The 19,225-nt window shown below is 44.7% G+C and overlaps 1 protein-coding gene across 2 annotated transcripts in view; it reads right to left on the bottom strand.

The window, feature by feature from the left end:
• Positions 1-18,098, bottom strand: part of LOC144500515 (pantothenate kinase 1) — a 73,039-nt gene extending 54,941 nt beyond the window's left edge. Inside the window, exon 1 of one of the 2 annotated variants that reach the window (XM_078223559.1) lies at positions 17,802-18,098. In XM_078223559.1, coding sequence (XP_078079685.1) covers positions 17,802-17,979 — 178 coding nt within the window. In that variant the 5' untranslated portion in view covers positions 17,980-18,098. Of the gene's footprint in view, positions 1-14,497; positions 14,682-17,801 lie in introns of those variants that run through there. The other variant, XM_078223560.1, reaches the window with a different exon arrangement.
• Between the last annotated feature and the right edge of the window lie 1,127 nt (positions 18,099-19,225).

Here is a 19,225-nt window from a genome sequence, read left to right as displayed (position 1 = left end):
CTCTAGACCTGGTAATGTGCAATGACAGTAAGAAGTCTCACAACACCAGGTTAAAGTCCAACAGGTTTATTTGGTAGCAAATACCATAAGCTTTCGGAGCACTGCTCCTTCGTCAGATGGAGTGGATATCTGCTCTCAAACAGTGCACAGACACAGAAATCAAGTTACAGAATACTAATTAGAATGCGAATCTCTACAACCAGCCAGGTCTTAAAGGTACAGACATCAGGTACCTTTGTACCTTTAAGACCTGGCTGGTTGTAGAGATTCGCATTCTAATTAGTATTCTGTAACTTGATTTCTGTGTCTGTGCACTGTTTGAGAGCAGATATCCACTCCATCTGACGAAGGAGCAGTGCTCCGAAAGCTTATGGTATTTGCTACCAAATAAACCTGTTGGACTTTAACCTGGTGTTGTGAGACTGCTTACTGTGCTTACCCCAGTCCAACGCCGGCATCTCCACATAATGTGCAATGAGACAGGATTAACTACCTCAGAGCTAAGCTGATCCTAGGTAGTAGTGATCATAACTCAAGTGAATTTTGCATTCAGTTTGAGGGAGAGAAAAGTAGGTCTAAGACTACTGTTTTAAACTTAAATAGGGGCAATTATGAGAGCATGAAGACAGAGCTAGTTAAGGTGGCCTGGGAATTAGGTTAAGGGATAGGCCATTAGAGATGCAGTGGCAGACATTTAAGGAGAAATTTCATAACACTCAACAAATTCTCACTCTATTCCAATGAGAAAGAAAGGCTCCAGGGATCATCCGTGGCTAAGGAAGGAAGTTAAAGATTAAATCAAATTAGAAGAAAAAGTGTACAATTCCATGAAGATTAGTGATAGGTCAGGAGATTGGACAGAATGTCAAAATGTAGCAAAGAATGATGAAAAAAATGAGGGGGAAAATAGAGCACGAGAGTCAGTTAGGTAGAAATATAAAAATACATAGTAAAGAGTTTCTACAGGCATTAAGGAATAAAGTAACTAAGATGAGTGTTCATCCTCTAAAGTGTCTAGAGAACTAAAAAATAAGGAAATGGTGGATGAATTGAACAATATTTTGCATCTGTCTTTACTGTAGAAGATACAAATAACATCCCAGAAACCAGCCTCCCATCCAATGACTGTCTACACTTCCCACTGCCTCGGCAAAGCAGCCAGCATAATTAAGGACCCCACGCACACCAGACATTCTCTCTTCCACCTTCTTCCTTCAGAAAAAAGATACAAAAGTCTGAGGTCACTTACCAACCGACTCAAGAACAGCTTTTTCCCTGCTGCTGTCAGACTTTTGAATGGACTTACCTTGTATTAAGTTGACCGTTCTCTACACCCTAGCTATGACTGTAACATTACATTCTGCACTCTCTCGTTTCCTTCTCTATGAACGGTATGTTTTGTCTGTATAGCGCGCAAGAAACAATACTTTTCACTGCATGTTAATACATGTGACAATAATAAATCAAATCAGAAATAATTATGAATCATGAGCTGAAAGGGAGGGAGAAACTTAAAACAATTACAGTCATAAAGTGAGTTATTCAAAATAAAAGCTGGGATGTCCCCAGCTCCTGATGGACTTCATCCTGGAGTCAAGCAGTGGCTTCTGAGATAGTAGATTGATTTTGATTTTCCAAAATTTCCTGGATTCTGGAAAACTCTCATCAGACTGGAAGATAGTGAATGCAACTCCTCTAACCAAGAAAGGAGGGAGGCAGAAAGCAGAAAACTACAGGCCAGTTAATGAAACATGTGTCATCCGGAACATACTAGAATCGACTGCTGAGGGTATAGTGGGGGATTTAGAACATCTCAATGGAATCAGGCAGAGTCAACATGGTTCTGTGAAAGGGGAATAGGAATTGACTAATGTATTAGGAGGTTCTTGAGGAAGTAACAAGCAACATGTTTAACGGGGAATCTGTGCAATGTGGTATACTTAGATTCTCAGAAGGCTTTTGACAAGGTGTCACATATACATTTCTACACAAACTAAGAGCTCATGGTGCAAGGGGTAACTTATTAACATGGATAGAGAGGATTGGTTAGCCAACGGGAAACAAAAGTAGGCATAAATGGGCCATTTTTGGATTGGCAGAATGTTACAACTGGAGTGCCACAGGGATCAGTGTTGGGTCTCAACTATTTACAATCTTAATCAATGAGTTGGATGAAGAGACCAAATGTATAGTTGTTAAATGCACTGGTGACATTAAGGTAGGTAGCAAAATAAATTGTGGGGAGGGTATAAAAGGCCTGCAAAGGAACATAGATAGGTTAAGTGAGTGGACAAAATTCTGGCAGAGTATAATGTGGGCCCACTTTGGCAGGAAGAATAGAAAAGCTGCATATTATCCAAATGGAGAGAGAACTCTGCGGTAGAGGGATTTGGATGCCCTGGTACATGACTCATACAGTTAGCATGCAGGTAGAGCAAGCGACTAGGAATGCAAATGGTATGTTGACAATTATTGCAGGGCGAATGGAATATAAATGTAGGGATGTTTTTGTACAGTTGTACAGGGTGTTGCTGACCACACCTAGAGTATTGTGTATAGCCGTGGTCTCCAAACACTCAATCACAATCGACAGGTCGATCCTGGAGTCTCAAAAAGTCAATTGTCATTAGCTGCCAAAAATATGTGGGACTCAGACTTCTTGTGATGCTGAGTGAATCAGCTCATTAGCTGTTGAATTGCAGTTGCCAAAAGGTGGACTAAGCTGGGTGAAGACAAAATGATGAGTGAGAAGCCAGGGATATCCAAGAGAGCAAAAACATTACATTTCCACCAGGAATAGAAAAGTGAATTTATTTTTATGAATGTCATAGGCAAGACCATTAGTCTCATTTGTCAACAGAGTGTATGCAGCCTTGAATAAAAGGAGTAATTTGAAACCTAATGACAAGACAATGCATGCAAAATTTCAAAAAAAAATTCCCGTTAAACAGCGCCATTCGGACAAAGAAAGTTGGGAATTAATGGGAATATTGTAAGCTCAACAGGCACTCTTCTCAAAACAGCTAAAGGCAAGGATAGCAAAGAGACTCTTTCCACATTAGCCATCTGCTGGCAAAACATAAGAAACTGTTCACCGATGGACAAGTTATCAAGGAGGCTATGATGGCTGAACCTTGTTCAAAGACTTTAAAAACAAAGATGAAATTATGACAGCCATCAAGAGCATGCCACTTGGTGCTTTAACAGTAGCCAGAAGGGTGGAATTGGTGTTAGAGGATGTGCCTCAGCAAATCCACCAAGACTTGGGCTAGGAATATTTCTCACCGCAGTTTGATGAGTCAGTAGACATTAGAGACATTAGGCCCAGCTGACTATTTTCGTTGACATGGCATTCAAATATGCAACAACAAAGGAGAACCTCCTCACTCTCCTGCCAATCAAAGAGAGGACATTAGACGAGGATGTCTACAATGAATTTAAAAGGTACGTGACTGAGAAAAACACAGTATTACAACTGATGGTGCACCGTGAATGCAGACTTTGTTGCACTTCACAAAAACATCGCCAAATTTCCCTCCTTTTCCAATTGCCATTGTGCTATCCACTAACAAGCGGTGGCGAGCAAGGTTATTAACTTTTCTCATGTAATGACAGTTGTTGTCAAAATCAGCAACTCAATCCTTGCCAGAGGTCTGCAACTTCATTTGTTCAAATCATTACTCAAGGAGCCTGATGTCAGCTACGACGATGAAAAGTCTTCCAGAAGTTTTTTGATCTTCTCCCTGAAACTGGCACCTTGCTTAAATCAAGAAATGAGGCGTACAGCGAGCTGTCAGATAATGTGTGGTTGCTAGACTTGACGTTTCTTACGGACACAAGTGCAAAATTGAATGAACTGAACTGTGAGCTGTAGAGGAGGGACAGAGACTTGTCAGACATGATCAGTGCAGTGAATATGTTCAAGTTGAAACTGGGCCTGTGGTCCTCCCAGCTAAAGAACAAAATTACGTTTGTCTCAAATTATTTTCTTTGAGTTGACATTGGAGACCTGACAGCAAAATTTCAGCAGGTCTTGGAACAAAGCAGTGAACTTGACATGGAAATAATCACTATGCAAAATGACAGAGCTGAAAGCTAGGTCAAGGGACAAAGACTTTTAGGGACTTATAAACAGAGAGAACTACCCTCTTCCGACATCCTGCACTCAAGGTGAAGGCCTACTTTGGTTCCACATATCTCTGAGATGATGATTTTCACCTGGGAAAAAGCCAAGTCCAAGTATCACACTCTTCTCACAGATGTCCATCAGATGGACTGTATGAGACTGGCCATCTTTAATTACAACCCAGACTTCACAGCACTTCATAGTTTGAAAGCACAGGTGTCACACTAAGAATAGATGACTGTTATATAGGAGTACATTTTGGGAAGTTTTAGTAAAGCCTAATTTTAAAAAATAGATCTTATCCTGAATTTTGATGCTAAAAGTGATCTTGCGTTTAAAAAGTTAGGAAACCACTGGGGTACAGTTTCAGTTTCTATCTCCTTATTTAAGAAAGCATAATTTGTTAGCAGTTCAGAGAAGGTCCACTTGACAGATATCTGGGATTGGGGAGGCAGGGGTGTATCTCATGAGGAAAGGTTGGACAGACTGGGCCTGTATCCACTGAAGTTTAGAAGAATGAGAGGATATCTTATTGAATCATATAAGATTCTGAGGAGATTTGACAGACAGATGCTGAGAGGATGTTTCCCCTTACAGAGGAGACTAGAACTCGGGGACACAGTTTAAAATAGGAGGCCTCCAATTTAAGATGTTGATGAGGAAAGGGATAGGAGTCTGGGAAGTCCCTTCCCCAGAGGCAGGGTTATTCAATACTTTTAAGGCATAGATAGAAAGATTCTTGACTAAAAAGGGTGTCAAAGGTGTAAGGGGTAGACAGGAAAGATATACTGAGGCCACTATAAGATCAGTCACAATCTGACTGGACAGAGCAGGCTCAAGGGGCTGAAGAGCCCATCTTTGTCCCAAATTATTCTGTGTACACATTAGATGGGATTTGAGAGATAGTGAGCAGCTTAAAATCTGATTAAATGTGTGGAAAGATGCTCAACTCGAGATCAATACTCCAAACATCCACACCAATGTACCTAGGCAATAGTGGAAATAAATAGAGGAACAATAGTGTTCCTCTTACAATCGGAAATCTGGAAGCTTTACTTGGTTTCCACAATATTTATGGGATCAATAATTGCTCCAAGTGGAGTAAATTGTTTACTGCAATTAGCATAGAATTTTACTATGTCCTTTTTATTATGTCAGGATATGTAGGTTATTGGCAAGGCTGGATTTATTACCCACCCACAGTTGCCCACAGATGGTGAAGTTGAGCCTTCACAAGTTGCTTCAGTTTTCAGAGTGGAAGTGGACTAGAGACTCTACACAGATTACAATTTCAACAGTCCAGGTAATTAAAATTTAATTGCAAAGTTATGTAGTTGTACAACAAATGAGGTTAACTATACTGCATAAAACATTGATGCTTTTTCCCCCCAATGTAGTGGGATCCAGCAGACAGGCTGAGATCTCACACAAAACAATGCAATGACATTTTTAACTTGGGCAGGGGGTTTAACATGTGACTGATCCACTGTTTAGCGTTTTACCTCACTGAATTTTCAACCTTGGCAGTGATAAATTCTGACTTAGTTAAGCAGGCAAAGGGTATTATGGCTTTTATTGCAAAGGGGTTGGAGTTTAAAAATAGGGGGGTTTTGTTGCCATTGTGTAGGGTGTTGGCGAGACCTCACCTGGAATACGGCATACAGTTTTGGTCCCCTTACCTTAAAAAAGATATAGTAACATTGGAGGCAGTCCAAAGGAGAGGAGAAGGTTGTCCTATCATGAGAGACAAAATAGTCTGGGTCTGTAATCCTTGGGGTTTAGAAGAGTGAGGGGTGATCTTATTCAAAGATAGAAGATCCTGAAGCGGCTTGACAGAGTGGAAGGTGAGATGTTTTCACTAGTGGGAGAGTTTTGAACAAGATAAAGGACCAGTCATTTAAAACTGAGGCGCCGAGAAATTTCTTCTCGCACAGGGTGGTGAATCTCTGGAATTCTCTGCCCCAAAGAGTAGTGGCTGCTATGTTATTATAAGTATTTAAAGTGGAGGTGGATAAATATTTGACAGATCGAGGAATATGAGGGCAATGGGGAAATGACACAGAGGTCCGCATAGATCAGCCATGATTGTATTGAATGGAGGGGCAGGCTTGAGGGGCCTAACAGCCTACTCCTGCATCTATTTCTTGTGTGACTTTGCCAGCAGTGCCCATATTCCAACAGCGCCAGTTCTGGCTCAGTGGGCACGCTCTCATCTCCAAGTCAGATACGTTCGAGTTCAAGTCCCACTCCAAAGACCTGAGCACAAAAAAATTAATTCCAGTGCAATGCTGAGGGAGTGCTGCACTTTTGGTGATGTCATCTTTCAAATAAGACACTAAACCAAAGGCTCTGTCTGCTTCCCCAATTTCAGTTAATAACATACCATCTTAAATAGCAGCAGGGAAGCTCTCTCTGTCAATATAACTGACATTTCAGTAATGAGGCCCAAAGTGCCCTCTCAGGCTCTTATGGCTACTCACAAATAGGAAGAAGACACCCAGAGTACTGCATGCCGTTTAGGTCACCTTACTTAAGGAGGGACACACTGTACTGACATTGGAAACATTGCAGAGAAGGTTCACTAGGGGGGGTGAGAAAGAGAGACAGATGACTATGCTGGAATGATGCAGAGACTGAACAAGTAGTGAATTAGGTTCATGTGGAAAGTTCCACTTTGACTTTACAGTAAGAATCAAAATCTGACATAAATTGGACTAGCTTGTTAAGCAGAGAACCGCCTGGAATGACAGTTATCTGTCAATCACCTGAAAACAGTTGGGTCAAGTGGTGCTAATTTGTGTAGCAGGAAGTAAACTAGAAATGACACGGAGGGTCTATAAAAGAGACAGGCTTTTCAAACTGCACAGTCAGTAAGAGGCACATGAGGATGAAATGTCTCCTTTGTCATCGTAACAATTCTGTGATTCCAAGATACTCAGTAGAAGCAAGATGGATGAATGAATGAGAGATGATCTTATTGGAACTACAAGACTCTAATGGGGCTTGACAGGATAGATGCTGAGAGGCCGTTTTTCCCTTGTGGAGGAAATCCAGAACAGAGAAGCACTGTTTCAAAATAAGAGGTCTCCCATTTAAAACAGAGATGAGGAGGAATTTATTTCCTTAAGAGGATCACTAGTGTTTATAATTCTCTCCTGCGGTGAGCAGTGGAAGCTGGGTCATTGAATATATCCAAGGCTGGGTTAGTTAGATTTTTGACCAAGGGAGTCAAGGGTTATGAGGAACAAGCAGAAAAGTGGAGTTATGGTCACATCAGATCAGCCATGATTTTACTGACAAGTAGAGCAGGCTCGATGGGCCAAATACTACTCCTGCTCCTACTTCTCCTGTAAGTCAGCGAAACAGGACTGTTTCTCTCACTATCCCAGCCATCTGTAGCGAAGGGCCAAATAAAAGAGCAAGGGTGAAAGTGTCCAAACTGCCATCCCCAAGTGCTAATGGACTTAGGTTAAACAAATCAGGAAAGTAAATACATGGTTGAATGACATGAAAGACGGTAGGTAAAGGGACCCTATTTTGTAGGACACTGACATCAACATCGAGACAAGAAATTGGATTGCTAGGATGGGGAAGATCCCACCTAAGCTGGATTCATAATCTGAGCCATTAAAAAGAATCAGAGCTGTGGAACGGACTTTAACGCAATCAGGAATAATAGCAACCTTGAGAGCAAAGATCAAAATGCAAAGGGTGATAAAACACCCATAACAACTTGGCTGTTAAAAACTAAGCAGCAGTGATAAAAAGCATATCTTAAATTACCTATATGGCAGTGTACAGATTATCAGCATCAGAAATGATAAGTCTAATTGTGAAAAATATACTCATAGGACACATGGGCAAGGTGGGGCCAGTTAAACAGATAAGAGTTCTGTACACCACTGCGCAGATCTTAAGATGAAAGTGAGAAATTTAGATTAAGAATCTTACATAGTAGCCACTAAAGAGACATATCAATAAGCCAATGATTCTGAGCTAAATGTTCTAGGCAATAAGGTCTTTCGAAAGGACATGTAAAACTAGGAGTGGAGGAGAAATATTTATGAAAGACTTTTACAGCAGAGTAAAGGATTTCAGTGAGGGTGATCAGACATTGGAAGCATTATGGTTAGAATTAAGCAGCAGCTAGAACAACTTGGCTATGGATATGGCTCATTCTGGAACACAAGCCTACATCCAGGATGCCCATCAGGATTCACAGCCTTGGCTGTGTCTTGTACTTTCACTGATCTAATATCTCACAGGACAAATCAATATGGCTGAAGACTGAAACCCGTGATGCTGGGATCTCAGGAGATGCGTCACCCCCTCGACACCTCTGGTTGAAGATGACTGCAAATGCTTCAACTTCGTCTTTTGCATCAGATGCTAGGCTCCACCATCACTGAGGATATTTGTACCTCCTCCTCTGGTTAGTCATTTGATATTCACCACTGGACGTGGCAGGACTGCACAGTTTTGATCTGATGGTTATGGGATTGGCTGGAGTCGAGGAACAAATCAGCCACAATCGATTACAACAGCCAAAAAGACTTGAGCAGCTGACTGCCTTAAACCTGTTCCTCGGTTTCTATAATAGCACCACTAATTTTTCAGCATACTTCACTCCCCTTTTATATTGGTAACATTTTAAAGGTTTATTTGTAATTTACTCGAAGGGGGATATTGGACAACTCGTATAAGGATGATTCTATTCAGTTCACAAGAAGTTAAATCAATAATTCATTGCTTCTGGGAATGAAGATGATATTGCGACTAAGCATCTGACCAGAATAGTTCGGAGCACATTCCACACCAGCTTGAGAAAATGAAGATTCATTAAGACATTCCACTTGTGCATAAATGTAGAGATAGCTTCATTCACATGACCTGACTGGGAACCTCACCGTGAATGGACAGCTACCTAACAGTGCATCATGCACAAAGGACCAAGAAAAGCAAGTAATCAAACTTTTGCTTTCTTACCAAGATAAGTCAGGAGAGGTGGGTAACGGCGATGAGAATCCTCTCACGTTTAGTGCTATCAGATCAGATTCAATGGGATAATTTTTTTTTATTCCTGCGGCACAGTAGTTAAGCACTGCTGCCTCACAGTGCTAGTCTGCCCAAGCCTAGATATTGCCCAGATCTTGCTGCATTTGCACATGAACTCTTCAACATCTGAGGAGTTTGAAATGGTGCTGAACATTGCAATCATCAATGAACATACCCACTTCTAACGTGATGATGGAAGGAAGGTCATTGGCGAAGCAACTAAAGATGGGCTTAGGACACTACCCTAAGAAACTCCTGCAGAGACGTCCTGGAGCTGAGATGATTGACCTCCAACAAACACAACCATCTTCCTTTTATGCCAGGTACAATTGCAACCAGCAGAGAGTTTCCCATTGACTACAGTTTTGCTAGAACTGCTTGATGCCACACTCAGTCAAATGCAACCTTGATGTCAAGTGCAGTCACTCTCACTTCACCCCTGGAGTTCAGCTGTTTTGTCCATGTTTGAATTAAGGCTGGAAATGAGATTTCTCCCCTAGCCTTTCCACTGAGGCTAGGGGAGAAAAAAACTAGAGGACATGGGTGAAGGGGGAAAAGTTTAAAGGGAATATTAGGGGGGGGGGCTTCTTCACAGAGTGGTGGGAGTGTGGAACGAGCTGCCAGATGAAGTGGTGAATGCGGGCTCACTTTTAACATTTAAGAAAAACTTGGACAGGTACATGGATGAGAGGGGTGTGGAGGGATATGGTCCAGGTGCAGGTCAGTGGGACTAGGCAGAAAAACGGTTCGGCACAACCAAGAAGGGCCAAAAGGCCTGTTTCTGTTCTATGGTTCTAAATGAGGTCAAGAGCTGAGTAGATCTGGAGGAACCCAAACTGAGTGTCCACGAGCAGATTATTGCTAAAGCAAGTGCCGTTTGATAGCACTGTTGATGACTCCTTCCATCACTGATGATTGAGAGTTGACTGGATGGTAACTGGCTGCGTTGGATTTGTCCTGTGTGTGTACAGCACATATCTGGGCAAATTTCCACATTGGTGGGTAGATGCCAGTGTTGCAGCTATACTGGAACAGCTTGGTGAAGGGCATGCAAGTTCTAGAGCACAGGCCTTCAGTAATACTGTCAGGCCCATAGTTTTTGCAGTAACCGGTGCCTTCACCCATTTTTTGATATCACATGGAGTGAATTGAATTGTCTGAGGTCTGGCATCTGTGATGCTGGAACCCTCCAGAGGAGGCCAAGGTAGATCATCCACTCAGCACTTCTGGCTGAAGATTGCTGCGAACGCTTCAGCCTTGTCTTTTGCACTGATGTGTTGATCTCCCCTATCATTGAGGGTGGGGATATTTGTGGAGCCTCCTCCCCCAGTGGAGTTGTTTACTTGTCCACCACCATTCACAGCAGAACGTGGCAAGACTGCAGAACTTAGATCTGATCCCCTCCTACGGAATTATTTAGCTCTATCACTTGCTGCTCGTGCTGCTTGGCATGCAAATAATATGGTTGCTCCTGACACTCCTTCCTGCATTGAACCAAGACAGATTTCCTGGCTTGGTGGTAATGGTAAATGAGTAATATGATGGGGCTTGGGGTTATACATTCTGGTTGAGTACAATTCTGATGCTAGCCCACAACATTTCATGATTATCCAGTCTTGAATTGCTGGATCTGTTCGAAATCTATCCAATTTAGCATAGCGGTGTTGCCACACAACACAATAGAGGGTATTGAAATCATAGAAACCCTACAGTGCAGAAGGAGGCCATTCGGCCCATCGAGTCTGCACCGACCACAATCCCACCCAGGCTCTACCCCCACATATTTACCCGCGAATCCCTCTAACCTACGCATCCCAGGAATCTAAGGGGCAATTTTTAACCTGGCCAATCAACCTAACCCGCCCATCTTTGGACTGTGGGAGGAAACCGGAGCACCCGGAGGAAACCCACGCAGACACGAGGAGAATGTGCAAACTCTACACAGACAGTGACCCGAGCCGGGAATCGAACCCGGGACCCTGGAGCTGTGAAGCAGCAGTGCTAACCACTGTGCTACCGTGCCGCCCTTCAATGTATCTTCAATGTGAAGACAGAACTTTGCCTCCATAAGGACAGTGCATTAGTCACCTCTGCCAATACTGTCAGACAGATGCATCAGTGGCAGACCAGTTGGTGCGGATGAAGTCAAGTACGTTTTTCTCTTCACCACCTTCCGCAGACCCACTCTTTAGGACCCTTTGGGACTTGACCAGCTCTTGGCGATGAACATGGGGCGGCACGGTAGCACAGTGGTTAGCACTGCTGCTTCACAACTCCAGGGACCTGGGTTCGATTCCCGGCTTAGGTCACTGTCTGTGTGGAGTTTGCACATTCTCCTAGTGTCTGCATGGGTTTCCTCCGGGTGCTCCGGTTTCCTCCCACATTCCAAAAATGTGCGGGTTAGGTTGATTGGCCATGCTTAAATTGCCCCTTAGTGTCCTGAGATGTGTAGGTTAGAGGGATTAGTGGGTAAAATATGTAGGGATATGGGGGTACGGCCTGGGTGGGATTGTGGTCGGTGTAGACTCGATGGGCCGAATGGCCTCTTTCTGTGCTGTAGGGTTTCTATGATTAAAGATCGTACCCAGAGTACATTCTGCTTGCACACCACCCTCAATGCTTCCCCCAAGTGGTGTTCAACATAGAATCCCCACAGTGCAGGTGGTCATCATTTGGCCCATCGAGGCCGCACTGAAAGAATCCCACCCAGGCCTATCCCTGTAACCCCATGTATTTACCCTGCTAGTCTCCCTGCCACTAAGGGTCAATTTAGCATGGCCAATCAACCTAACCCACACATCTTAGGAGGAGGACTGATTCATCAGCTGACATGGGGAGGTGGCAGTATGTGAGATAATCAACAGGCTTCCTTGCCATGTTTGATCTGATGCCATGGGACTTCGTAGAGTCCAGGATTGATGTTGAGGACTCAGGGCTACTCCCTCCCAACTGTATAATCACAGAATTGTAACAGTGCAGAAGGAGGCCATCGCTGTAACACCATCTCTGCTGGATCTGTCCTGTCAGTGGTCCCCTGGGTCTCTAGATTACTAATCCAGCAATAACATCACTATCCCACCATCCTCAAGCAACATCATTATGACAAATTATCTAGTCATTACCAAGTTATCCCCACATTTCAATAATGACTAGACTTAAAGTATTTAATTGGCTGAAAAGTGTTTTGGGACGTCCTGTAGTCATGACAGGTGCTATAAAAATCCAAACTTTTCTTTGTTATTTTCATAAGTCAATTGATCATTGACTGGTTTCTATTTATACAACTTAGAAGTGGGCATTTGCTTTTACCCATCTATTAATTGCAGATAAGCACTCCCTTAGAAAGAAGGAAAAAAATCAGTGCAATGAAAATGATAAAGCATTAAAGAGCGAGAGTCCTTTAATTTAGAAGTGTTTTAACAAAGTTCAATACGTCCGGAATTAGCAAGTGTATATCTGAATGGCATTTTGCAAAGTTCTCATGAGAACGCAAATCTCTTCAATATTCTATTAGCTTTGTTAATTGCGATTCTGTAAAATAGAAGAAAGATGGTCAGCTGCTGGAGATGGGGCTAGGAAGAGCCACTAGACTGAATCCAATTAGGGGCCTGTGTCGATTGGACACTGCAAGTTTACTAAGACTCAGGAGGTCACTTTCAACTTCATCTTTAGTTATTTCAACATGATACTTGGAGTATGTCAGCAATTATGCTTTCTGTAGGCAGCACTTTATACTTGTCTGCATGAAGCCTGATCTGCCGATCATTCATCCACATTTAAGTATTGTATTTAACTCCTATTGTAATGTCTGAACTACCTCCCGTCATTTCACTGCTCTTCTAGCCTCACCTACAAACATGACAAATTTACAATAAATTAGAAACAGTAAACAGGCCCTCAGCACCAATCCCTGGGACCCCATGCATTGTACTTCACCCCATTCCCAATCCAGCATGATTCCTTAAATACCTAATTGCTTTCTACTATTCAGCCAAATTAGTATGTGAGATTACACCCTGAATTCCCACAGCTTTCAATGTAAATAATAAACTTCTCTGTGGAACTTTGAAAATGCCTTTCAAAAGATTAATACAACATCTTGCGGCTTAACTCTTGGCATGTCACTGCCTCAAAGAAATCAAATGGTGGGTAAGGAATGGTCTTCCATTTAGGTAGGATTACAAGCACAGATCAATCAGCCCAACTGATCTACGCTGGTGTTAAACATTCTTCCAGCATAACCTTCCCTTGTTTCCTTCCTGATTCGTTTATCAAGCTTTCCTCTTCAATGCATCTATGCTCCTCACTTCAACCACCCCTTGTGCAGCACGTTGCACAATGTTAGTCCCCCCACAAGTTAAAAGATCTTCACTTGATCTACTGTATCAAACCTTTCCACACTCTTAACCTGTAGCAGGACATCCCTTAGCCTTCTTCTTTTCTACAGAAAAAGATGTCCCAATCTATCCTGATACTTAGAACCTCTCAATTATAGAATCAACTTTTGTAAACCTTTTCTGTGCCTTATTCATTGTCTTCATATCCTATTTGTAATAAGTAACCCAGAACCGTGCTTCATACTCTAAGGTCCAAGAGAAATTAACATGATTTCTTTCCTTTTCAATTGATTTTTTTTTTTTTTACACACACAGTGCTGTTTAATTTGAAACCTTTGAGTCTGTTATTGTACAGAGAACCCTCAGGTTTATTGCTGATAATCCATTCCACTAATTTACACAGTCATATCTGGGGCAAGTGACAAAGCATGTTTCATGGCAAATTTTGCTAGCACTGACATTTATTTACTGCCTGCTATTTCTGCACGAGTATCCCAATTTTGTACATTTGCTTCCTGGACGCAAGGAAGGAAACAAAAAAACTCTGGTGTCTGTGCAACAACTTAACTGGCAAGGTTAGAATCATATGCTCTTACAATGGTGCATCACAGGAGGAGGACATTCAGCCCATCATGCCTGTCCCAACTCTTTGGAATAACTCTCCAATTTGTTCCATTCCCCTTCTCTTTCTTCATTGCTCCTCCAATTCCCTTTGAAAGTTAAGATGTAGTGTTAAAGTAAGAAGTCTCACAATGTCAGGTTAAAGTCCAACAGGTGTATTTGGAATCACGGGCTTTCGGAGCACTGCTCTTTCATCAGGTGAGACAAGAAGCAACAGCGCTTCAAAAGCACGTGATTCCAAATAAACCTGTTGGACTTTAACCTGGTGTTGTGAGACTTCTTACTGTCCCCCCCCCCCCCCACCCCCACCCCAGTCCAACACCGACATCTCCACACTGTGTTAAAGTAAGATACTTACATGGCTTTTTAGCTTCTTTCCATTTCATATCATCTTTCAGCTTCATTACAATTAGAACTGTCAGAAGACCCAGGGCACTCCAGCAAGTACTTTTTTTTTAAAGTCGCAAAACAATAAATGTGCCACAAGGAGAATTCGAATCAAATGTGGAAACCGAATATATTATATTCGACATTTAACAAATTTTCCACATGCAAAGTGGACCAGAACACTTGTTTCTGCACTTTGGCAGAAATGAAGTTACCTTTCCCCTGGTGTCAGTGGGTGTAGCTTACATGCAGTGGTTTTATTGGCCATGACTGCCGGCTTACGGTGTCACCAGTGATTACTAACAACGAACCAGAACCTCCTGAGGAGACGCGACCCAATCAGACAGATCAGCGCTGCAGGAAGACAGCAATAACAAAGCGACCTCATTCACCGGGGATTGGTCTACAGCACCAAATATAACCACTGACAACAGACACGAGCAACTACAGATATCCAGCATTAAAGACTCCGCAGGATTTTTCCAATTGTGTTTTATGCAAACAGCGACATAGTTGCTGCTGTGATCTTAGTGGCCGTAAAGTGAATAAGTCAAGCACTCAGCTCACGAATGCCAGATCTGTACTTCCACATCAACACCATCATCTCATCTTGCAGACTGGCATTGCACACCATCAAACCCTCCCACTGCCTTACCCCTCACCCCCATCCTCCCTCCTCACCCTACCACCCCCTCTCCCTCCCTGCTCACTTCACCCCCTTACCCCTCCACATGACTGCCCCTTACAACCACTCCCCCTCCATCCTAACACCTCTCCCCTTCTGCCTTATGCCCCTCTCACTCCTCCTTACACCCCTACCCTTCACAAACCATCCCTATCCCCTCCCCTTCCTTACACCCCCTAAACACCCCTCCCTCTTTTACACCCCTTAACACCTTCCCCCCCTTTTTACACAGATCTCCCCTCCTTTTTACACAGATCTCCCCCCCTTTTTACACAGATCTCCCCCCCTTTTTACACAGATCTCCCCCCCTTTTTACACAGATCTCCCCCCCTTTTTACACAGATCTCCCCCCCTTTTTACACAGATCTCCCCCCCTTTTTACACAGATCTCCCCCCCTTTTTACACAGATCTCCCCCCCTTTTTACACAGATCTCCCCCCCTTTTTACACAGATCTCCCTCCCTTTTTACACAGATCTCCCCCCTTTTTACACAGATCTCCCCCCCTTTTTACACAGATCTCCCCCCCTTTTTACACAGATCTCCCCCCCTTTTACACAGATCTCCCCCCCTTTTTACACAGATCTCCCCCCCTTTTTACACACAGATCTTCCCCCCTTTTTACACACTCTCCCCCTCCTTTTTACACTCTCCCCGCCCCCTTTTACACACACATCCCCCCCCCCTACACACACACATCCCCCCCCCCTATTTACACACACATCTCCCCCCCCTATTTACACACACATTCCCCCCCCCCTATTTACACACACATCTCCACCCCCCTATTTACACACACATCTCCCCCCCCTTTTACACACACATCTCTCCCCCCCCTTTACACACCATCTCCCCCCCTTTTACACACACATCTCCTCCCCCCCCTATTTACACACATCTCCCCCCCCTATTTACACACACATCTCCCCCCCCTATTACACACACATCTGCACCCCCCTATTACACACACATCTCCCCCTTTTACACACACATCTCTTCCCCCCCTTTTACACACACATTCCCCCCCTTTTACACACACATCTCCTCCCCCCCCCATTACACACACATTCCACCCCCCTATTTACACACACATCTCCCCCCCCTTTACACACACATCTCCCCCCCCTTTACACACACATCTCCCCCCCCCTTTACACAACATCTCTCCCCCCCCTTACACACCATCTCCCCCCTTTTACACACACATCTCCTCCCCCCTTTTACACACACATCTCCTCCCCCCTTTTACACACACTATCTCCCCCCCCTTTTACACACACATCTCCCCCCCCTATTTACACACACATCTCCCCCCCTATTTACACACACATCTCCCCCCCCCTATTACACACACATCTCCCCCCCCTATTTACACACACATCTCCCCCCCCCTATTTACACACACATCCCCCCCCTTTTACACACACATCTCCCCTTTACACACACACCCCCCCCCCCAATTTACACACACATCTCCCCCCCAAACACACACATCTCCCACCACAATTACACACACATCTCCCCCCCCTTTACACACACATCTCCCCCCCTATGTATACACACATCTCCACCCCTATTTACACACACATCTCCACCCTATTTACACACACTCCCCCCCCTATTTACACACACATCTCCCCCCCTTTTTACACACACATCTCCCCCCCCTTTTACACACACATCTCCCCCCCTATTTACACACACATCTCCCCCCCCTTTTACACACACATCTCCCCCCCTTTACACACACATCTCCCCCCCCCCTATTTACACACACATCTCCCCCCCTATTTACACACACATCTCCCCCCTATTTACACACACATCTCCCCCCCTATTTTACACACACATCTCCCCCCCCTTTACACACACATCTCCCCCCCCCTATTTACACACACATCTCCCCCCCCCTTTACACACACATCTCCCCCCTTTTACACACACATCTCCCCCCCCTATTTACACACACATCTCCCCCCCCTATTTACACACACATCTCCCCCCCCTATTTACACACACATCTCCCCCCCCTATTTACATCACACATCTCCCCCCCCCTTTTACACACACATCTCCCCCCCCTATTTACACACACATCTCCCCCCCCCTATTTACACACACATCTCCCCCCTCTTTTTACACACACATCTCCCCCCCCTATTTACACACACATCTCCCCCCCCCTTTTACACACACATCTCCCCCCCCCCTATTTACACACACATCTCCCCCCCCCTATTTACACACACATCTCCCCCCTCTTTTTACACACACATCTCCCCCCCCTATTTACACACACATCTCCCCCCCCCCTATTTACACACACATCTCCCCCCCCTATTTACACACACATCTCCCCCCCCCCTATTTACACACACATCTCCCCCCCCCTATTTACACACACATCTCCCCCCCCCCTATTTACACACACATCTCCCCCCCCTATTTACACACACATCTCCCCCCCCTATTTACACACACATCTCCCCCCCTATTTACACACACATCTCTCCCACCCCCCCCCCCCCGATGCGGGTGTACCGAGCGCTGTCGCGGCCCCCCCACCGTGCCGCTTCCCCGGGGTCACTCACGGGGTCTGCTCCTCCGGCCCGAGTCCATCCTCCTGCGGATGCGGCATTTCTTGGCGGGGGATCCGCGCTCCGGCTCCGAGCTGCGGCTGCTGGGCCCTGGGTGGAAGCCGTTCTGCAGCCCATTGGCACAGGGCGGAGCGGGAGCCCCGTGGGGCGGATTCCGGGGCTCCGTGTCCATGCTGTGGTCAGCGGTCAGTGTCCGGAGTCCGGACTCGACTCCGGCTCCTGGCGGCCGCTCGCGCTGCCGGGGTCACTGGCGGTCATCCCGGCTCCGCCTGACGTCACCCAGCCAGCCGCGCCTGCGCACAGCGCTCCCACTGCTTCAGCTTCAGAACACCCAGCCTCCTAATAATCACCCCCTAAAATACCCTCCTTCACCCACCCTCCTAATAATTACCCCCTAAAATACCCCTCCTTCACCCAACCCCCTAATAATTACCCCCTAAAATACCCTCCTTCACCCAACCCCCTAATAATTACCCCCTAAAATACCCTCCTTCACCCAGCCCCCTAATAATTACCCCTTAAAATACCCTCCTTCACCTAGCCCCCTAATAATTACCCCTTAAAATACCCTCCTTCACCCAGCCCCCTAATAATTACCCCTTAAAATACCCTCCTTCACCCAACTCCCAATAATCACCCCTAAAATACCCTCCTTCACCCAGCCCCTAATAATTACCCCCTGAAGTACCCCTTTTCACCAAGCCCCCTAATAATTACCCCTTAAAATACTCCTCTTCACCTAGCCCCCTATTAATTACCCCCTAAAATACACTCCTTCACCCAGCCTCCAAATAATTACCCCCTAAAATACCCTCCTTCACCCAGCCTCCTAATAATTACTCCCAAAATATCCCTTTTCACCCAGCCCCCAATAATTACCGCCTAAAATACCTCTCTTCACCCAGGCCCCTAAAGATTACCCCTAAAGGCAGAATCAGATGTGAAGGTTCTACAGTTAAATAAAGGTAATTACAGGCGCATGAGGGAGGAACTGACAAAAATCGACTGGAAGCAGAGCCTAATGGGAAAGACAGTAGAACAGCAATGGCAGGAGTTTCTGGGAGTAATTGAGGACACAGTGCAGAGGTTCATCCCAAACAAAAGAAAGGTTATCAGAGGGGGGATTAGGCAGCCATGGCTGACAAAGGAAGTCAGGGAATGCATCAAGGCAAAAGAGAGAGCCTATAATGTGGCAAAGAGTAGTGGGAAGTCAGAAGATTGGGAAGGCTATAAAAACAAACAGAGGATAACAAAGAGAGAAATAAGGAAGGAGAGGATCAAATATGAAGGTAGGCTAGCCAGTAACATTAGGAATGATAGTAAAAGTTTCTTTAAATACATTAAAAACAAACGGGAGGCAAAAGTAGACATTGGGCCGCTCCAAAATGACGCTGGTAATCTAGTGATGGGAGACAAGG

This window comes from Mustelus asterias, chromosome 11 (genome assembly GCF_964213995.1).
Source record: "Mustelus asterias chromosome 11, sMusAst1.hap1.1, whole genome shotgun sequence".
Classification (NCBI taxonomy): Eukaryota; Metazoa; Chordata; class Chondrichthyes; order Carcharhiniformes; family Triakidae; genus Mustelus; species Mustelus asterias.
This window is presented reverse-complemented; position numbering and strand designations above follow the sequence as displayed.